Source organism: Carex rostrata, chromosome 10 (assembly GCF_964058835.1).
Source record: "Carex rostrata chromosome 10, lpCarRost1.2, whole genome shotgun sequence".
NCBI lineage: Eukaryota > Viridiplantae > Streptophyta > Magnoliopsida > Poales > Cyperaceae > Carex > Carex rostrata.
In genome coordinates this window covers 13,579,958-13,602,878 of record NC_135927.1, presented here as the reverse complement: position 1 = coordinate 13,602,878, position 22,921 = coordinate 13,579,958, and the positions used below count along the sequence as shown (strand labels likewise).

The 22,921-nt window shown below is 34.1% G+C and overlaps 3 protein-coding genes across 4 annotated transcripts; 1 reads left to right on the top strand and 2 right to left on the bottom strand.

The window, feature by feature from the left end:
• Nucleotides 1–832: 832 nt before the first annotated feature.
• LOC144560590 (uncharacterized) lies at nt 833–2,720 on the bottom strand. The gene has a single exon (XM_078309823.1). The coding sequence runs from the start codon at nt 2,607–2,609 to the stop codon at nt 1,068–1,070; it is 1,542 nt and encodes a 513-aa protein (XP_078165949.1). The 5' UTR covers nt 2,610–2,720; the 3' UTR covers nt 833–1,067.
• A 10,395-nt stretch (nt 2,721–13,115) lies between these two features.
• On the top strand, nt 13,116–15,296 carry LOC144560948 (RPM1-interacting protein 4 (RIN4) family protein). 2 transcript variants are annotated; one of them, XM_078310167.1, is made up of 3 exons: nt 13,116–13,350; nt 13,867–14,061; nt 14,931–15,296. In XM_078310167.1, exons 1-3 carry the CDS (start codon nt 13,345–13,347, stop codon nt 14,976–14,978), a joined length of 249 nt encoding a protein of 82 aa, XP_078166293.1. In that variant the 5' UTR covers nt 13,116–13,344; the 3' UTR covers nt 14,979–15,296. The 2 variants fall into 2 exon arrangements, with proteins under 2 accessions (XP_078166293.1, XP_078166294.1); XM_078310168.1 differs by having other exon boundaries at nt 13,129–13,350; nt 14,934–15,296.
• Nucleotides 15,297–16,472: 1,176 nt separating this feature from the next.
• Nucleotides 16,473–20,481, bottom strand: LOC144560947 (Rubisco methyltransferase family protein). Its single transcript, XM_078310166.1, has 12 exons — nt 20,047–20,481; nt 19,434–19,597; nt 19,041–19,124; nt 18,824–18,881; nt 18,672–18,725; nt 17,978–18,049; nt 17,804–17,884; nt 17,535–17,707; nt 17,171–17,273; nt 16,953–17,084; nt 16,733–16,852; nt 16,473–16,627 (listed from the first exon to the last, which is right to left on the bottom strand). The coding sequence occupies exons 1-12, from the start codon at nt 20,410–20,412 to the stop codon at nt 16,541–16,543; spliced, it is 1,494 nt and encodes a 497-aa protein (XP_078166292.1). The 5' UTR covers nt 20,413–20,481; the 3' UTR covers nt 16,473–16,540.
• Nucleotides 20,482–22,921: the final 2,440 nt, after the last annotated feature.

The following is a 22,921-nucleotide window of genomic DNA, read 5'->3' as shown; positions in this document are numbered from 1 at the left end:
TAGCAAAGCAGTCGTAGACTTAATTTTATATAAATTGCTCTATTTTTCTTCATTTTATGCTTTATAATATCTGCAGGTTTGGTAGTTTAATTAATTTGCATGATAATTTTGTAATCTTTCTATTAATTATTAAATATAAACTTGTTATGTAGCAATAAATTTAGTTGTTAATGATATTTTATTGATAATATTATCTTAAAGATCATCAATTCACTTGTATCATCAGTACATAATAAAGATAATAATTTGGAAAATCATCCAAATTTTATTCAGTATAGAATTTGGTCTTTTTCTTACTAAAAGACAAAAAGAAATGTGAATGACCTCTGTGCCTATTGGTAGACCGCGTGCAACTACCGCACAACAAAGCCGTTGCTTAGCCACCCACCAGATACGGTGCTTACCGTTTCGGACCTTTCCGTCCTATCTCATAAAATTTTGTCCGTTTTGTAGTAAATTAAAAATCTGGGCCTGTGGCCCGGTTTCTGCCCAGACTCGGCCCACTTAGCATTTACAACTAGTAGTAGTATGTACTTTTTTCTTTTCTTTTTTAATTAAATTAAATTAATTAAGAACCTCTTGCAGTCTCTTAACGCCAAACCTCCTCTCTCTCGCCGGATCAACAAAATTTAAAGAAATGATGTCTCAACGTGAGAAAGATAAACAAATGGAACTGGGACAGTTTGTGAAGCTGCTGATAATTAGAAGATGCATTGGTACGTACAACAAGTACAGCAGCAACGGTGCTGAAAACATCAGTACAGAAGAAAATACATTGATACACCAGTAATAACATACAAATAACATAAACTACCATTATCAGCAACGGTGCTGAAGCTCGAACCGCTGTCTACTCCTAGTTGTCTCAATTGAAACCAAGTTGTATGTTTCTCGGCATTTATGCCAAAGCAATCACATTCAAAAACATACATGACTGCATGTAAAGATCTAATTGACAGAGATCCTGTTCAAATCATGTACTTGTTTGAGGAAATTTTGAATCCTGCATCAATTAAAGCTATAAATTAGGGGTTCTGGAGCAGAGGTAATTAGACCACTTGGTACCATCAACCTGCTTTTTTTCTTTGATTACTGAAGGCACGGTAAAGATCATTCACATATTTTGCCGCAATTCTGATATCATTGAACCTGCTCTGCACATCAAAAAACCACAACAAGTTCAAGAGCTCCCTGTCAGACGAATCACCCTTGAATGGTCGCATCGCAATTGCATTCTCCTGAGGCCGCACAAGTTTTGGGCTATCATCTATGATCACTGACCACTCGAGCCTTCTGCCAGTGGTTGTCAGATCCTTCTCATAACACCCCTCGTTGATTGCAGTACATGCATCCCGGTACAACCTGTGTGTGATGTATTTGTTACTTGGGTCAAGCCAGTCGAGAATGGGTGATGCATATCCTGCACTTGCAGCTGTGAAAATCACGATCTCAAATGATGCCCAATGGGCGGCACGCAACAATTCTTCCACACCTGGTCGCTTGACAATAAAATACGGCTCATTTACAAAGTAATTCCTATCACTGGGATGCTTGGTGCTTGCATAGATTAAAGTTTGATCCAGGTCAAGAAATAATGTCTTCTTGTCAGTGCTAGGAAGTGGAAGAATCGATGCGGCCGGACTGAATGACATGATGTTGATGAGTTGTCGAAGATCAACAAAATTCCTCTCCACCTCAAAAAACTTGAGTAAATTTATGAGATCAGTATCAGTTTGGTCTCCGAGGAATGGTCTTACTGCAATCGCATTTGACCACTGCTTGACATGCTTCCTTGGATTGTCGTCAATAATCACAGACCTGTCTAGTTTCCTCCCGGTTGTAACCAGATCCTTCCGATGCATGTTGGTGCATGCATTTTGATACAAACGGTGTGTAATAAACTCCCCGGTCGGATCAAGCATGTCGATGATTGGACCAGCAAACTCACTAAGCCCTCTTGTGTAAATGACAACTTCAAACGAGGCAATTTTTGCCGCACGGAGTAATTCATCAAGGCCTGGTCGCTTGAGCACATAACATGCCCTTCTAATCCCCTTTCTTAGTGGAAACACCACGAAGACGTCAAACTGGTCATGTGGCGGGTTGAAACTATATTTGACAAGGACTCGGCGCAAACTGAGAAAAAGTGTCTTTTTGGAAGATTCAGGGAGATGTGCATTTCGAGGTGCTGGAAGGGAAAGACCAACAACCGGTTCGGACGGTGGTAGAGATGACAAGACCTTTTGATCATGATAGAATGAATACCGGGTTAGAACAGGTTTGGTCCGGGAAGGCAAAAGCCTGACAGGTTTGGAAAGAGGGGATGGAGTCGATTTGCGAAAAGAGAAAAGATTGATCAAAGATTTTAGTAATGAGAGGATGATTGCCGAGGTTATGGCAACATAGCAGATGGAAAATGCAACAGCTAAGGAGGCGGCGAAGGTGACAGAGGCGTTGACTGTGTTGGTTATGTGTTTCACCAAGGAGGATGTTTTGCTTCTATGTGTTTTTTCATCGGATATGTCAGGTTTGGGGAATAAGCTTTGAAGGAATTGCACCATTTTTCCTTTTGATTTTCTTTTTTCGAAGGTTTGCGAAGATTTGTTCATTAATTTTCCTGAAAGGCGCGGTTTGAGGCGAGGTTTATGGAATTCGTTTCCTAATTTAGGAAAACGATAGTCCGTTGCATTATTGGTAAAAAAAGTGAAAATTCATAACCAGAGTGTTAGTTATATATGAGGAAACAGAATCATTTATTGTAAAAATAAATGAAGGAAAGTCGTATGGTGTTGATCAGAGAAAGAATCATACACCCTGATTTTACCTAGCTAATTATAGAAATAATATAATTAAGCTAGCATGTTCAAGACTTGGGCTGTTGAGCACCTTATCGGTGGTCTTATTGAGAAATGCGTATGCTATGTTAGCATGTGATTTGTTTCCTGAAATTAATGTTGTGCTAACTGCTGTTCCCTTTTAGGTTGTATTAACGGAACTGCATACTTCATTACTCCATAGTTCCTTTTTAAGCTCCTCTTGCATCCATCTTTAGCGCATGAAATCTCAATCTTCAACAAAAGGAAAAAAAAATTGAGGGTCTTCTTTTGCTCTTACAGTTTCTTTCTTGTGTTCAGATAGCTAATCCAGTACATTTTTGCATGCCTTTTTTTTCCCAATTATGGCTCTTAATTTTTAAATTAACCTTAAGAAGAATCGACTATTAATAATCTAAGTGTAAATACAATTTTTTCCTTTTCATTAGGATTAAAAAAAAAGAAGAAAATGATTCTCGTTGAATAATTTGCTAATTGACAATTGGAGAAAATTACATATGAACCAACTCATATAGTTACAAGCATAATAAAAGGGGTAAAAAGAAATGAAAATAACAGACCTGTGAGCCAAAGAACAGAGAATTATAAAAAGAAAAAAAAAAAAAAAACAACAACAACAACACTTAATTTCTTCACCTTCTTCATTGGAAGCACAAGAAAAAATATATATATACATACAATGTAATAAAACAAGGAAATATTTACATATAATTGATTGTACTCTTTGCATCTTTGTTGCAAGGAACCAAAGATCCATTCACATTTGACGAGTTATTAAAAATGCTCTAATCATGCATAGTTAATAACTTGATATATATATTAATCTACCTACTGTTGTACCATATCTTGCACTGCATTCTCCTCTTTGCCACAATGAACTTGAATCTTCTTCAGTTTAAGAAGGTTTCCAATTCCCATTACGACAAAATCGAAGTTTGATGAGGTAACACTTAATTCTTTCAGCTCTGGCATGCACTGTTCTTCAAAAGTGACTGAATTTAGATTATCCTGATCTTCAAGATTTAGTATCTCTAGCTTTAAAAAGGTGCTTCCAAGAAATTTCAGGGTTTTTTCATTGTAATAATCATGTAAGACAAGAGAAAGAGTAGTCAGGTTGGTTAGTCTCTGAAGAACTGGAATTGTAGTTTCTGGTAATTTACTGTCCTTCAAAGTTACCTTCACCAGATAATTACCGAGATGATTGAGAGAGGAAATCAACTTGAGACTTTGTTCAAGGGGAGGTAGTGAAGACTTGAAATCCAAGCAGAGTTGTGAATAAGCAAAATTAGTGACACTTGAGCTCAGATGCAAAGATTGCAATAAAGAAAGCCTGTATGCTGCCATGCCAAACTCTTCGTTGTCCTTTGAATTAAAAGATATTATACCCAATCTTTTCAATTGAATTAGCTGCCAAATATCATTGAAGTTCCTCTGCACCTCAATAAACTTGGCCAAATTTACGAGATCCGTGTCAGTATTATCTCCGAGAAATGGCCTTACCGCAATTGCATTACCCCACTGCTTGACATGCTTCTTTGGATTATCATCGATAATCAAAGATTGGTCAAGTTGTCTTCCTGTCGAAACCAAATCCTTCATGAATAACCCATTTCCACACTTGGTGCAAGCATTTCGGTACAACCGGTGCGTTATCAACTTTCCCGTTGGGTCAAGTCTATCAATGATCAGATCAGCGTATTCATTACATTCGCTTGTGTAAACGACAACTTCAATGGAAGCATTCTTGGCAGCACAGAGAAATTCATCAAGGCCAGGTCGCTTGATCACATAGCAGGCCCTTCTTTTCCCTTTTATCACAGGATGCACCACAAAGTCAAACCGATTACATGGCTTGTTGACAATAAAATTAACAACGATCCGGCCAAGGCCAAGAAAAAGCGTCCGTTTTGAAGATTGAGGAAGGACTGTGCTTTTGCATATAAATTTCGGTATAAAGCGAGTTGATGAGATATTGCGTTCATGTCGAGCATGGTACCGATTTGGAACGGGTTTGGTGGGGGCAGGGAAAAATGTGCCAGTTCTGGAATTAGGGGAGGGAATGGATTTGCAACTAGTGTAAAAATTAATCAGGGATTTGAGGAAGGTGAGGAGAAATGTGGTGGTAATTGTGATGGTAAAGATGGCAACTGTGGTGGCTAAGGAGGCAGCGAAGGTGATCGATGCAACAAGCATATTGCTGATCATGTCTTTTGTCATGTAGGATGTATCACTATTTTGTTGATGTCGTTTATCATCAGAAATCTCATGTTTGAGCATTGTGTTTCCATGCTTTGCAGCCATCATTTTTTTTTTTTTCTTCTTGATTAATTTTTGTTTGTCACCATTATTAATTTTTCATTGATGAAGGAGAGGAAAGGAATTCTTGTCGCAGTTAAATGAGAGGATAATATTTTCTTTCCCTATTTTAGAATGTAGAGATGGCCGTGATTTTTATTAATACCCTCCAAAAAAAAATTAACAAATGTCATCTGGCTGAAAAACTTTCAAAAATATCCTAATCGCTCAGCATTTGGGCAGTCATTTTTTTTTTACCAAACCGTCCAGCGTTTGACAGTCATCTACATTAAAAAAAAATTTAGAGATCTTAGTATAGAGTATGGCTAATATAACATCAGTGTCATTTCATTATATATAACACCAACTCCAAAACCTATCAAATCGAGTTGAAATGATGAATCCAAACCGTTCAAACTAATTTATTTTATGAGTGATGCGTTTACATGTAAACTTTTTATATTTTTGAGTTATTTTAGTACCAAATCAAGCGGCAAAAATATTGAAAAATGAATGTATTAAAATTAATTTAAAAACTCACACATTTGACCGCTTGACTTGATACCAAATAAACTCAAAAGCTTATAAATTTTACATGTAAACGCACAACTAATGAAGTAGATTGGTTTGAACGGTTTGGATTCACCATTTGAACTCGATTTGATAGGTTTTGCAGTTGGTGTTATATAGACTGAAATAACACTGATGTTATATTAGCCATACTCCTTAATATATATTTTCATATGTTTATCAAGGTACAAGCTAGTTTATACTAGTAAATAGCAAATATATGCTAATTTTAAAATGATTGTGATTTTTTTTAGAGATATTTTAATATTTTCATCTAAAATGTATATTTATGATACCTATCCTACATGAGTAGATAGTAATCATAGAGAGATTTTGTGTTGTTTGATAAGATTATATTACTTTGAAGAAGTATTCTAATTTGTCATATTAGATTGCAAATACTTGAACAGCTGTTAGACATCAATTGGAGACGTAAAATTGACAAATGCATATCTAAAGTTGCCAAAAAAACAAAGGGAAGAGCCTCCAAACTTGAGTTGAAATTTCCGATTAAGTTTTTCAAACATGTATATAGCAAACATTCATTCTATACACACTAAACATCTCTAAAAAAAAAAAAATTATAGCAAACCGCCTCACTGTAGAACAGTCAGCTAAACATTTTTTTAGAGATGTTTAGTATGTATAGAATGAATGTTTGCTATAAAAATTGGACATTAAAATGAATGTTTTGATATCTTTTTTACTGTCTTTCAAGTTAGATTTATTACCCAGAAGTTTCGCGGTGCGGGGGTATTGCCTTGACATTTCTCATTTTTAGCACTGAATTGAATATTAAGAAAAATATCAAAATGAATGTTTGCTATAAAATTGAACATTTTTTATTTTTCATTTTTAGATGAATATATTAAGATCTCTATAAAAAAATATTAAGATCTCTATATAAAAAAAACACTGTAACTAACCGTCCAAACGCTGAGCGGTTTGATAAAAAAAAATCGCCCAAATACTGAGTGGTTAGGGCATTTTTGAAACTTTTTCCAACCCAGAGGGCATGTTTACTATTTTTTTTTTGTTGGAGGGTATTAATAAAAGAGAAATGTTCTGGTCTTCAGAACCATCATACCCGAGTGCGTCCCCCCAAGTAGTTTAACAGAAAAAAAAAACCTTCCAATGTCATCAAACTTTCATTTCCAGCGCTAATACCCAAACATTTAAAGCTATATTTATAGGGAGCATCTAGCTATCCCCCGTAACAATCCCCCATTTTATCCCCTAGTTATTAACTACTTCAATAACTACTAACTATCTAGGGGGACCACTTACTATTTGAGGACCACATAATATTTGAAAGATTTTACAACTAGCACGCGCAAGTATTCATCTATAATGCATCAAGTATTAATCTATAACACATCAAGTATTCATACCTAATATATCAAGTATTTAAAAAAAAACTGGACACGTTTTTAGATGTGGGATTTTTTTTTCTTCGTTCAATCTAATCAATATTTCTGACGATTGGTGAGGAATTTTGCAAATCTAAAACCACGAATGTTTTTGATATAATTTTATCTTTAAAATAAGATCCATGATGATATACTTTCGAGTTGTCCGTTGTACAAGTATTCATCCTCGTTGTGCAAGTGCAAATATAGAAACTAGACACATCACTCATCCATCTTTTACACGTTTTTAGAAGTGGTTTTTTTTCTCCGTTCAATATAACCAATATTTCTGACGATCTATGAGGAATTTTGCAAATCTAAAACAACGAACGTTTTCTACACAATTTTATCTTTCAAATGAGATCCATGATGACATACTTTCGAGTTGTCCATTGCACAAGTATTCATCTCTTATCGAGAAAGTATTAATCCTCATCGTGTAAGTGTAAATATAAAAACTGGACACATCACTCATCCATTTTTTATATGTTTTTAGAGGTGAGTTTTTTTTCTCCGTTCAATCTAACCAATATTTCTGACGATTTGGGAAGAATTTTGCAAATCTAAAACCACGAACATTTTCTACGCAATTTTATCTTTCAAATGAGATCCATGATGACATACTTGTTGGGGTTTTGACGGTTCAAACCCATTGATTTAGCTTAAGCTGCGGAAAGAGTAAAACAAAAATTTTTACATCTAACTTAAGCTACGGATTAAATGAATCAATAAGATTCGTTTAATCCTATTTACAGATTTACTCCATAATTGATTTTCTAAAGCTTTAAATCTATTTACCAATTAAATAGATTAATATAACAATTTATACCTTGTTTCCAAATCACAGTTGGAATGCAGACCGACCGAGAAGAGCTACACCAGGGAAGGAATCGACTCGGAGTATCACACGTGTGATACCTCTATCGGTTATCCACCAGGACTAACCGGAGAGCGGTTTATTTCTTATGCCAGAAATACTATAAACCACGGAATTCTGCAGAAATACTATTCACCGAAATAGGGACAAATTTAATATATTTAATACTCCAAGTTATTCCGTTTCACTTAAAAGCAAAACAAGAAATACCGCAGAGTTTGCAAAAATATATTTTTCTGAATCTCGTAATAACCGAAACCGGGGAAGAGAGAAATTCCGATTAACGAAGTAATCAGATTAACATGTGAATTAGTAAGTTTTCTCTCTACCCTCACCCCTCTATTTATAGTGTTTTGAGGAGGTTCACAAAAGACCGAAATACCCCTCAAAACAAATCTATTTACCAAAAACCCTTGACACCTCATCCTTTAATATGTGAAAAGACTGAAATACCCCTTCCACACTCGTCTCCATGCTTCTACACCCTAAGGTGTCATGCAAGGTGGCATAGGTGTGAAATGACCATTTTGCCCTTGGCCCATTAAGGCATGAATAGTAAAAGGCTTTGATTTTGGGCTTTGACTTTGGGCTTTTAATTTTAATTAAGGCTTTGATTATTTTGGGCTTTTAAACCCATAATTCAAATCCATAATTAACAAATTAAAATCCAAATCAAATATATATAATTGTCATATACAATTATATTTCTTTTCGGTTGTTGTTCGGTAACTTTTATACAACGTAACGTGTACGTTTATAAATTAACCGTTGTTTCTGCTTGTCATTCTAAATGACATTTATAATTTAATTATATCACGTATAATTAATTATAACCATCTTAATATTAATTATAATCAATTTATAATTAATCAGTAAGATTCTCCGAGTAGCTCCTATATGGTGTGACCCAATAGGATATGTGTTATGTTGGTAAACAGAGTTAAAACTGTTTTAACTTCTATAATCATGAGTGGTATCTGGCAACACATCATGACCATTCAATTGCACAGATGATGCTGTATTGTACAATATCACGATCCAGTAAACTATTTACTTGTGTCTGTTCTTCTGTCTCATAGCTATCAGATCAGTTTCAAGGTAGATGTGTGTCATCCTTGCTAACTGAATCTTTTCTTGATCTTGAGTAGATTATCAAATATAATTACTCTTGTAATTATACCGCATGCAGATAATCTAACTCTACCAAGGGGCCCAGTGATGCTATAGCTCGTATAGAGATACGAGGGACAATAGTACTTTTGGTAAACCATCACTACCTCAGCTAAGCCATGTATACCGAAGAGCTACTGTTATGACTGCTTTTTATGGACAGTGGTAGATAACAATCACACATACATATTTCTCAGTGGGAACGATAAATACCTCATACTGTAGAACGTGACACTGAATGAAAACATAAATGACACGAACACAATTCTATTTAATGTCTCATTCGGGGTCTGTCAAATACCATGTTCCTAGAACATGTATCTATGTGATTAAAATGACATCTCGTGTCAAGTGGTTTGTAAAACTTAACCATCTTTTAATCCACATACTAACCTTATAGCGGTAATTAGTGTTCCTGCTAATTACCTTGGTCAGTGACCTTTTAAGAGTATATATCATCTATATTATGGAGTTTCACAATTTCAGTCATGAACTCGAAATTATCCATAAATGCAATAATACTCAAGGCAACAAAATAATATATAAATAAACATTCAATTCATGAACAAAGCTTTATGATAATTTATCGTATTATTGACTTCTAGATTATTACAAACTAACAATACTTTCGAGTTGTCTGTTGCACAAGTATTAATCTTGTCACGCAAGTATTCATACATAAGATATTAAGTATTCATTTATACACATTGAAGTATTCATATCTAAGACATCAAGTATTCATTCATATATCTCTAATTTTTTTCAAAATTTGTTTTTATGTCATTTATTTAATACGCAGTGGCCTAATTCACCATTAATAAAGCTTTGTTCTTTGCAAAACTCGCTACTTCATGAGGAAGGGGAACATAAACATGAAAAAGATTAATTGCATATACATATAAAAAATTATTTTGATACGATCGACAGTGACAGATATGACCCGGTAGAGACGTGCTCTAGTATTCATTGAAACACATTGAAGTATTCATTCATACACATTGAAGTATTCATTCCTGGCAGAGGCGTGCTTGATTGGGATGGAGTGACGGATGATATCCGGCAGAACGTTCGCTAGAGCAGGAGCAGCAGGCACAGAGGGAAAAAACTGAGGCGAAAGTGTAAGAGGGAGGGAGCTTATTGTATTTATCATTTTGAGGTGGGAGAGTGAGGGGAGCTTATCAATGGAAAAACGGAGGTGGAGGAGGTGGTGGGAGAGGGAGGTGGAGGTGGAGGTGGAGGTGAGGTGAGGTGAAGGTGAGAGAGGGAGGTGGGAGGCGGAGGTGGGAGAGGGAGGCGAAGGCGGAGGTGGGAGAAGAAGATGGAGGTGAAAGAGAAAAATAGAGGTGGAAGAGAAAGGGAGAAAGAGGAAAGAAATAAATGTTGTTAGAAATAGTAGTTATAGTTATAGTTAAAATAGAAAGTTTGTTGGGGGATGAAATGGGGGATGGATAGGTGGGGGATATTATAATTACCCATATTTATAACCTTTTAAAATGTTACTCGCAAGCATTTAAACATCTATCTGAAAGCATTTCTAGATAGTTTTAACTCTTAACTGCTTTTGTCTTCAAGCCAAAAAAAGGAAATATTCTTTTCACCCATTCTTTTTTAATTTTTTATCTGATCATTCTAATTCATTTTTCCGACAATTTGTGATAAATTTTACGAATCTAAAAATACGAACGTTTTTTATTAGATTTTATCTTTCAAATAATATCCATGAAGAAATACTTTTTAGTAATTTTGAAGTCATTTGTAATTTTTTTTTAAAGTAAAACTCATGAGCACTTTAAATTTTTATGTTTTTAAACCTCAGTCTGCAACTTTTAAGGCTTTGTACATGAGGTTTATATATTTTGTACATGAACTTTGTACATGCAGTGTTATTGTTGAGATTTATATGAAAGATTTGAAGGCTTGTAAACAGAGGTTTAATTGTTTTGAAGCAAAAAAAAAAAAGTAACATAGATTTAAAGTGGTAAAAAAAAAGATGACACAAATATAACTCGAAAGTTATTCTTCATGGATCTCATTTGAAAGAGAAAATTGCATAAAAAAATGTTCGTATTTTTATATTCACAAAATTCATCACGGATCGTCGAAAAAATGGACAAAAATGATTAGAGGAAAAAGAAAAGTGAGTGAAATGAATCTTCTTCTTTTGACTCAAAAACAAAAGTAGTTAGGAGTTAAAACTATTAAAATTTAGAATTTTAATGATTTCAAATAGAGGTTTAAATGTTTGCGAGTAAAATTTTAAAATGTTATAAACATTGTTTTAAATATTTGAATATTAGCGCTGAAAATGAAAATTAGACAATATTGGAAGTTTTTTTCTATTAAACTATTTGAAAAGACACGCTCGGAAATTTTATTTGAGTACAATTATTAGGCTCCTTAATAAAAATCACGGTAGAGATGGTGTCCAAGAAAATCAAGGAATTTTCCCAGTAATATGCATTTGTTATGATCATAATAATTTTAGAATGGTCAATTATTGCTCCTCTAAAAGTCTGAACAATCAATTATTGTAACTTCTCTTCTTCTTTTTTCTGAAAGTCAACTATTGTTTCTTTAGTGAGTGAAATTTGATCTAAGAGAGACCTGAACCGTAAATTGTAGATTGGAGAAAATTTTAGACTAGTCACGTCATCATGTGAATTAGCAGTTTAATAGAGATCTGCTTTGAACGGTTTATATCAGTTCGGCCTATCGAGCTATTTTTACAGCTCCTCAGAGTTCTTCAGTCAAACAACTCAGTTCAATATATATATATATATATATTCCATTTCAACATTATTCAGACGCACCATTTTTATTTGACTTGAGTAACTGGTATATACTCTTATTCAATTTCAATTTTCCTAATAAATATATTGTATATAAACACTTAACTCCTTATTTTTATAAAAATTCTTGTTACGTTTAATATATAATTATTAAAATACGACCGTGCGATATTTATCATTTTAAAAGTATTATACGAATTACTAATTCAGTCTCAAAATCTACATGGGTCCATGTCAAAGATTCTTAGCTTTGGTTTCTTTGGGTTGGTAACAGGCCTTTATGGGCCTGGGTTAATTTTTTTGCCTTGAATTAATATAATATAATATAATATAATATAATATAAGCACAACTACTGATTTCATTATCAATCACTAATTCACTATCCTGTTCCTGTATTAGAGCCAGGCGTTGGTTACACCTGACCAGCTATATATATATATATCAATTAGACAATTAACATGGTGTTGGTTGAACGGATGTCGGGTCAGCGCAACCTGTCACCAGAGTTATCACTGGATTGTTTTTCTGGCAATAAATAACTTGTGGAAATCAATTAAATGAATTAGGGATGCGTTGTTATTCTGATACTGAATACTATATGGATGCATGAATGTGTGTATGGTGATGTGCAGTGAAGAAAATTGTTTAAGCACTGAAGAGGAATAGAGGATACGATTCTGTGATCGACTCATTTTACTGTTTGATTGTCTAAACCATTTTAATTTATTGTGATTGTCTGCATCTAAATTCTAAGATGACGACAATGGGCCTACAGCAATTATTAATTATATAACAATCCTAACAATCATGTTGATAATTTCAGAACCAAGGATAAGTCGTTGCAATTAACAGCTCAGCAAGATATAAGCATCACATTCACATCAATTTGATGCTTTCTTTTTCTTTTAATGTAACAACAAAGGTGATCACCAATTCCAATGAAGTGACAGCTAAGCTAAGCTAAGCTAAGCAAACAAACGTGCCAATCTTGCTTTACCTGTCAATTGAAAAATCTGGTCAAACCCAAAACCTTTCTCCGTCCATTGCCGTTAACTCAGACGTTAGTTCTAAACGGAATTTTAACGGGACCCACCAGCCGCACAGCTCACATGGGACATGGCCTTGTAGTGTGCTGTGTGTAGTCTAGTCTTCCTCCACACCTCCAAATCCAATAAATAATAATAATAAAAATAAATAAAATAAATAAAGCCTGGTCCGAATTTGTATTATTAATACCTTTTTGTTTATTTATTGAGCTACACATAATTTCGATCGTTTATTAGATTGATTCTTTGTAATTCTCTTTTGGAGACTTTCTTTCGCCTCTGCTTTCTTATTTCGTCCGTCCTTGGTCTTTTCTTCTCTCGAAATCTTCTCTGTGCTTTCAAGAGATCAATCCATGGCGGTAAGCACAGATCTTCAGGCTTCTGTTTTTTTCTTCTTCTTTTTTTCTTTTTTTTTCTTTTGTTTCTAGCAGGATAAAACTGTATACTTTTATCGCACTTCGGCTTGCAAGTTTCCCTAACAGGATCACTAACAGGATAATTTATCTATTTTGTGATATTTTAGCTAATTTCTATTATTGGTCTCTATCCATCTTTTGAGCTACTTAATCAACGACTCTGCTGGAATCTAGGAGCTGTACTCTTTTAATTGACTATTTTAACTTTCGAGTTCATCCATCATTGGAAGCAAAAAAATATGAATAAAATTGGGAAAAATGAGAATTTGTTTGATTTGGAATTTATTGAGCGCTAATTTGATATAGATGTATCAGACAGATGCAGATGGTTAATATATATATATATATATATATATATATATCTAACCAAAAACCAAAGCAACAAGTATTGATTGTCTGGTAGACACTTCACTATTTGGCCCCTGAGTTTTTGGTGTTTAACAATTTTGCCCTCTGCAGGAAGAAAATGGACGCCCCTTGCCAAAGTTTGGAGATTGGGACGTGAATGACCCGGCCTCGGCCGATGGCTTCACCGTGATTTTTAACAAGGCCAGGGATGAAAAGAAAGGGGGGAATACGCAAGATACTGACTCACCTATGAAAGATGACAGGACTAACAAACCTACAGTAGGCCATGCTACCCGGTCTAATTCTGTGAGTTTCTTCCTCTTTGTAATACATACCCACTTTACCTTTCCTTGTGCTATAAACACTAGCTTAGCTGAATATTTCATCCAATTTGACCTTCAACAGGCCTTCATTTTTAAATACTGCCTCAATTTAGGGTTAATTTTAGCCCCTAGTTTGCTCAATTTGGCTCTTAGTTTATTTTTTTTTATGCAATGGAATACAGACCCAACTCGAGGAATTATCAAACCAGTAAAACTGCATATCAGAACCCATCCCAATGAAAACTTAAGCCTAATCCTGTAGTACAACTGGATGAGACAAATCAGGGTTGCTTTGGGTTCAGCTTGGGTTAAGCCCAGGTTGATTATTTGGGTCATCTCCTTTCTGGATAGTTTCTGTTACCGGTTTTTAATGCCAGGTACTGTCAGGTTTCATGGGTTACAGGGCATTGAATTAAATTCTAGATAAATTTGACTTTACTTGTGGTTCTAGTAAGAGTTTCATGTAATGCTACTGTTATGTTTATTTTAATTTATAATTGCTAAGGTTCAGATAGGGTTAGTTCAGGTCAGACCTGATTACAGTTAGTCAGGTGGTTTTTTCATGTTTTGGGTCAATTTCTTGGGGTGGTCAATTTTTTTATATTCTTCACTTGGATTCTGGTAAGGTTTGATCAAAACGGATGGGCCGTACTGGATTTGTGACCTATATTGTAAATGGGTTTTGATTTTCTTGAAGGCAGATGCAACAATATTTGAACTGGCATATTTGTGTTGTAAAACATGAACTAGATACTCTGGAAAATCATCCTCAAGAGTTCCTTCTGTGTGCTTTTTCTTTATGGTACTAAATTGATAATCCTTTTTTTTTTTTTCTTTCTTTTTGTGTTACAGCAGAAAAAGTGGTTTTGCTGTGTGATGTCCAGCCCAACACATACTTGATGTGAGAAAGCACTTTTATGGTTTAAAGTACATTTCCAGATTGGTTTAATTTTGGAATATATTCTGAACGAATGCTATATATAATTTTTGGTTCTGTATGCTATTTTGGTGGCTCATACTGTAATTCTGTGAGATCAAATGCCAAAATGGAACTCTATAAAGTTGTCAAGACAAATATTTTTTTAAAGATGGGTTGCCTGTGAGTATGTATATCTAGGTTGTACCTGTGTAATCTATTTCATTTAATACTCTCTTGTGAGCATCACGCACTCGGTATTGTATTCATTCTCTTTTTAATATGATGAAGGTTATTCTCCATTGTCTGTAGGCCTTATTTATGTTATTACCTAAATGACATTGTACTGGACTACTGGTAATCATCATATTCTCTCGTGTTGAGTTGCTTTCATATCCCTTTCACTAGCTATAATCATAATTGACTCCTTGCTGAGATTTTAACAGATGATTTACTCAATAGCATTTTTTGTATTTAAAGATTTTCCCACACAATGAAAATCTTCCTATTAAAAGTAGAGAAATATTAGCGATTTTGGTTGGCTAGATGCATTCTTCACCTCAGGGAAGGTAAAGAGCACAACAAGGATTGCAAAGACTAAGAGATGTTACTAAGAAAATAGCAAGCTTCCATTGTCCTTCTGAACAAACAATGCTCTCCGTAAACCGGCAGATTAATAAGCACCCAAATCAAATAAAAAAAAAAAAAAAAGGGGGAAAGAGGTTCACCCTGTCTTAATGCCTTTTTGCACCAAAAATACTTGCCTAAATTTCCATTTAGATTTATACATGTTCTACTACCTTTTAGGATCTATTGGATCCAAAATTGAAATTTATCTCTAAAACCTCTAGTTTTAGTACTTCTAATAGGAATTTTCAAATTATATGATCAAATGCTTTTTCAAAGTCAAGTTTGAAGTACTCCTTTTGAGTTTTTTAATTTTGACTTGGTGGAGTACTTATCCATAGTTACCTTCAATATATGCACAACAGTTGAAAGTCTATCTGCTGATAGTTACTAATCAATTTAAAACTATAATTTACAAGGTTAATGGGTCTGATTTTTTTTTATATATTTATTGCATCATCTTTTTTTTAGGCTATAAACTATAGTAAAAAATCATTCAAAATTGTCAGTCCTATTTTTAACAAAAGAATTTTCCAATTTGTGATGCAATAAAAGACATTTTACTTTCATCAAAACCTAAAAGAAAGCCACCTGAAGGTCCTTCAGATGGTTTAACAATCCAATACTAATATTAAGATTAAGAGCTTTCAGAGTTCTCTTAGTCCCAATTTTTTTTTTTTATATTTCAAAATTTAAAAGACAAACATGGAATCCACATAAAACTTTATGATTTTGAGAGGTGGTTTTATAGTAGATCAAGTGGTAAATATACTTTAAAAAATTTCAAATTATATATACTTTTTCTTAGAGTGGGGTCTGGCTGCAATTTCTAGCTATCTCACGACAGGATCTCAAGTTCCTGGAATTCAACTATTAATAATTTAAAGCCAAAATCTTACAAAAAAAGGCACATGTATATCTACTTGAAAAACTTTTTTAAGCTGCTAAACAGTTTCAGAGCTCTAAGCTCACCGCTCCTCATGTCTCTCAATCTTCTTCTCAGTATCTGCATAATAAACCAAATTATTATTAAAATGTTAGGTTATTTTTAATGATGCAAGTACTATGAACCAAAGAAATGCTGCAGAAAAAAAAAATTGAGATTTTTTACATATTGTGTGCGGTAGAGGATTCTACGCTCACTGATGCACAGATCTTTTGCTAGTTGTTTTAGTAGTAATCTCCTGTTGGCTTGCTTTGCGTTTACTGAAACTAGATCATCGCTTTGACCCTGCATTTTTTTTTTTAAATATAGGGAAACTTGTGAACTTATCACAATATATCATGTGAATGTCTATTAACAATGAAATCAAATCTGAACGGAGAGAGACCTCTATGTACTTGGTATATTTTGAGATGCTAGATTCAAATGAATCAAGTATAAACTGAAGAGCTTCCTCCTCTATTTCAGGATAACTTATGGTGCTCTTGGTAGAATTCTTATTTGATGCAGCTGCAGCCATCTGAAATCCAATAGGAAATGGTGTAAAACAATGAAAAAGTTTCCTTCACCAAAAAAGCAAAAATTCTGAAAGCCCTTGCAATGTACCTCTTCAAAGCGTTGACTCATGCTTGGTGGGCTCACCACTAGGTAAGCATAAGCCATCATCTCAACTGGCCACCCCTTTATTTGCAAAGGAAACCGTTCAGACCTGCTCATGTTTCAATTTTTTTCAATAATTGACCATTTATTAGGGTTTAAAGCTATGCAGCTAAAGACATCAACACAATGGATTTATACAAATTAAACTATAGTATATTTACTGTTCTGATGTTGGGTACTGGTACTTAATTGAAAAATGTTAAATCAACTTAATTATAACACTAGGGGATAAGAAAATAAACACCAGTATCATTATATAAAAGAACCGAAGAGTTACTTCTTGAGAATTTGGATCATGGTTGGCACTTACTCTGACAAATTGTATCTTCTCAAGGCCTCTAGCTTCTCCTTGTAGCACTCATCAGATTTGTCAAGAGATAATGCCAACTCAACTGAATCATTAGGGTTTGAACCCTCCTTTGCCACAAAACCATATGAAAGCAATAGCTCCCCATTTGACTTCTTCCCATATGATATAAACACCTACAACAAGTCCTTGTGAATATTATTTCTATATTTGAGTAAATAAAAGTCAAAAAACAAAAGAATATGGTACCCAAAAAATAAGTTCAATGTTACCTGCTCACCTGGTTGATATGGGCGGTCTGTTGTGAAAACAATTGCCTGCGACGACTTGTCAAAATCCAAGAATGTTTTAACCTGAATTTCATTCAAGGTCACAAAACTTTTGTCATGAGAATTTACAGTGGTTCATACAAAATAAGGAAGCCATGACAAAGAAAATAAGTAAACCTCGGAGTTATGGTTAAGCATGTCAGCCCAAGGAACTAATGCAACTTTCTCATCCATTGATGGCAGACGAACCTATAGTACCACAAAACAGAAAAACCTCAAATTATCACATATGTCCCTGTACAAGGGAAGTTATCATTTACAACATGTTGTATGAAAAATATCACATCTAATGCTCTTTTATCTGTTTCTTCAAAGCAAGCCAAAACATATGTAATTCGTGATCATTCAACGTAATAAGGGTTATTTCAGAAAATAGTAGGCAGAGAAAGGGATTGTATCCTCCCAGGTACTGTAGAGGATTACCCCCACTTTACGGTTTGGGATTAAATCTCAATCAGTTTGGGATTCGGGCTAGCGCAGGGAGGAGCATTATTGGGCTTTGAGATTCGTGCCAAGTTAAAAAGAACGGTCCAGATCTAGTAATTGTAAAAGATTCCCTTATCAGGTAATGGAGAGGATGTGAATTCCAGAGAAAGGGTGGTTATTGTACACGTAGTGTTTTACTGGTAAACATGTTCCATATTTCATTAGGGTAAGCATCATAGTTCTCAGGAAACATGATATTTTCAGGTTTTGCAGTGAAATGCAAATTACCAGATTAAAATATTTACTACAAACATAAGTGAAAGAATAATCATATTAGAATATAATAAGAATTACTTAGTAACTAATCTATCAATAAAAAACATACCAAGCGTGAGAATAGAATGCCAAAGGACCACATGAATGTCTCCATGTTGTATATCTAAAGAATGGTAATGCAAATTTTAAGGACGAGGCCAGTTGAAACTAACAAACAAATAAAGAAATAAATTTTATATAACATGGCCTTGACGGACATACCTCCTCAGGAAACAAATCAGGGTGCTTTGAAAATATTCTATCCCGCATATCATTGTATCTGGAAGTATGAAAATTTTATGATAATAGAACTCTCTTAAGCATATAATTGATATTGAATTAAGTTTAATTTCTATTTCTGTTGCAGAACTGAGATCAGTATCCAACCAATACTAAGCAGAATTGCAACTTTTTGAAATGAGAGGACTAAAGTGCATACGTGCCAGTGACATCTGTTATCCTTTGAATGGCTCTATCCCTGATAGGAGAAGCAACTAGAAAAGCATCGAGCTCTGATCGGGTCCTGAAACCACACAAAAATTCTGTAGAGAAGAGAATTGAATGTGCACATTCAAAAACCCTAGAATTGATTTAGGGGTGCTTCTTTGTATTTTTTGAAAACTTTATGCAACCTGTCTTATACTTCTATGGTTATTCACCCGCAATACTATTATGTAAAGGATAATATTTACATATATGTATAACCCTACATGTGGCAATCAAGGTCAATTTGGAGATTTCTGGCTTTTCTTAAGTTGAAGCTTGTATTTTCTAGGAAAAAAAAATAAAAATCAGCCATCCTGTTCCCAGAGTGAACTATACAGACAAGTACCAATATAAGAGAGAGTATGGCTGTCTTGGCAATGCAGAGATATAATTCTTCCATCGTGATGCGTTATCGAGACTAGCTTCACTTATGAGGTGTGTGGCAAGAAGCGGCCAATCTGGTACAGAGTTTTGCTTCATTACCTTTCCGACCTCTGGAAGCGTCCATTCCTGGTAAAACAACATAAACATCTCAACATCTGCTCTGGAATAAAAATTCACACCTTATCTTTGCTAGCACTAGTTGACAACAAGTCAGCAAATTGAGGTTAGATACCATTGGAGAAAATAAATGAGGTTCATTTTGTAATTCAGAACCCCAGGTATAATTGAGTACCAATTAAGTCTAAATTTTCTGTAATACTAACTTCAGGATTAATAGAACACTAGATAGTGTGGAATATATGCATCAAATAAGGCCTAATAGATGCTTTTATTGGGCTAACTTGGAGTGCAGAGGGTACTGGTATCGTCAACCACTGTCGCTCAGAAAAAGCTTGTACAGATCGAATCTAATGCTTATGCATACATATATAACTATCAAACACTACAATTTTTATCATACTTCAATATGCTCTTCTCCATATCAGAAAATAAAGGTTGATAAACGTAAAACTCACTGAATCAGCAGTGATTATAAGAGGAGGAGGCACAAAAAGGAGCTTCTCTCCCTTTCGGATATTCTTCAACGCAACCAGACCTCTTTCCCCCACCTCAACCCGTTCGATTCCCATTTTCTGCGGGGGCAAGCCCGAATCCGACAGCCATTTTTGCAAATCGTACGCGCTTTCTAACGATTCGTAGTCACAACCCCACGACACTGAGCGTGCAGCCCTCGGCGGGGTGGCGAGAGAACAGCGAGGGGTAAGACGAGACAAGGGGAGACGAGGTGCAAAGAGAGAGCCTGAAGTGGTGCGTTTAGGTGGGGCTTGTGAGCAGAAAGAGGTGCGTAGAGGAAGTGAGAGGTCGAGCATGGCGGGTGCCATGTTATCCGTTGGCCGTTGATTGGCGAGGGAAAAGGGATGGTTTATCACTGCTATTTTGTGCTATAACCCTCGATTAATCAAATTTTGTATATTAACTCCTAAAGGTCTGGTCTACAAACTTAAAATTATTTAGGTTTGACCTATATTTGTATTATGGATTATTTGAGTGTCGTGTTCCGGTTTGCTCTTTTATCTTTTTGAGTGGTGATTTGACGAAAATAAAACATTGATTTGATAACTTAAAACAATGCATGTGAGTTGCAAATTTGATTCCCATGTGCGTATCCCGTATAAATCGTAGTAAAGAGTTACAACATCACTTCATAAATATATCAAATGTCTTATTTTTTGACATACACTCTAAACAAAGAAACATTTTTCTTCACAAAATTATTTAAATCAAAATACTAAGATTTTAAAAAAAAAAAAAAAGAGGACCGCCGGTGGGTGGGGGGGAGGGGGTGTTTGGTGGGTTTTTTGGGCCGCCTGTGGGTCTGGTGGTCGAGACAGTTTTGAAAAAAAAAATATGGCAGGAACATTTTTAAAATTAACTTTTTTATAAGATATTAATAAAAATGGCCGTAAAAAATGTTACTGATAGCGTACACTAACTCTACTCTATAAGATTATATGAAAATAAAGTTTGATTATGTGGATATTCCTAAGTGAGGAACTTATAGGGGTGTTCTTTAAGTTCACCAAGTAATTTTTTATGAACTATCGAATTGGTTTCAAATGTTAAAATCAATAATACTTTAAGTTTGAGGTATTCTTCAAGTTTATCAAGCAATTTTTTGTGAACTATCAAATTGATTTCAAATGTTGAATCTAAATTATTGAAACCGATCTATCTTACGAGTGATGCGTCAATATGTAAATTAATTTTGTATAAAGTCAGGTGGTAAAACAATGTTAGAAAAATAAATGTATTAAAATTAATTTATAAATCTTCTAATTTTAACAGTTTGACTCGTAAGTTAGATCAGTTTGAAACCAATTCAATAAATTTAAAACTAAATTCATAAAGAGCGTTGATGAACTTACGAAATCTCTAGTTATACTCTAATGTCAGTATATCACATACTAATTATTTAAACAAAGTAGAAATGATTGATAGAGATATTCTACTGACTTTAAATTACATGTTGAAAAAGTTTGATCATTTTCAAAGAAATGATCATTATTATCAAATTTCTTTAAAGATTGATTATTTGAAAAAAAATAATCATTTCTTTAAAATAATTTCAAAATGCCGGATCATATTACATGTTGAAAAACTTTGAAATTTGAAAATAAATTTCTTTAAAAATAATTTGAAAAAAATGAAAGAAATGATTATTTTTTTCAAATTTCAAATTTAAAAAAATTTGAAATTTGAAAAAAATTAAAATTTGAAAAAAAATGAAATTTGAAAAAAATTGAAATTTAAAAAAAATTGAAATTGAAAAAAAATTGAAATTTGAACAGAAAAAAAATGATCATTTTTTTCAAATAATCAATCTTTCAAGAAATTTTAAAAAATTGATCATTTCTGTAAAAAATGATCAATGTTTTTCAACATGTAATTAAAAGTCAATAGAATATCTCTATCCCACTTCGATCATTTCTTTAAAATAATTAAATGATCATTTTTTTCAACATGTAATATGAGCCGTCTCGCGAGTTCGCGAGCAGAGTCAAACTTTTTACTTTTAAAAACAAACCGAGTTAGAAACGAATCCTTTTACTTCTCTCATTGAGCTGAGCCGAGTTTGAGCCGATCATTACCATCCCTAACAATACATTTTAGCGGCACTACATTTGCCTTATAATATATATCAACAAAACATAGCTTGGGCTTGGGTTAGGCCCATTGGATGAATGTAGTGGGCTTGTTCTAGGCCCATTGGATGAAGAATCTGTTGAACCCCGATGAAACCCTCGCTGAAGTGAAAATGTGAAATGCATTTTCATTTTTGAAGAAACGTTTTGTACAATTGTACATTTGTACCTGATGCCAACCAGTGTGCTTGTATATGGCTCTAGGCCTCTAGATATTTGCTCCAAAAAAGAAATGTTAAAAAAAAAAACAGATTTTGTCCGGATTTTTTTAAATAAAACTAAATTTAATATTTTCAACAAACTACATAAGTACTATTGAATTATTTTTTATAAGAAAACAGCTCCACCGATCCGCAGGATCAGTGGAGACAGAAATACATTTGCTCTATTGATCTGCAAAATCGGTGGAGCCATTTGATGACCCTCTTTATAATCTAATCACATAAAATTATTAGTGGTACAAATGCATTTTTGTCTCTATCAATACTTCAGTGGAGTTATTTTATAAAAATTAAATTAATGATTTTTTTAAATATTTAAAATTAGTTCTATTTTAAAAAAATATCTCTTGCCCGAGACAAGCCGTTTAACATATCAACCCGTACAGGTTGGTTTGAAAAATAGCCTAATTAATCAATCATTTTCTCCGTGGGCACACCGCACACAAATCAAGAAATATGCTCAATTT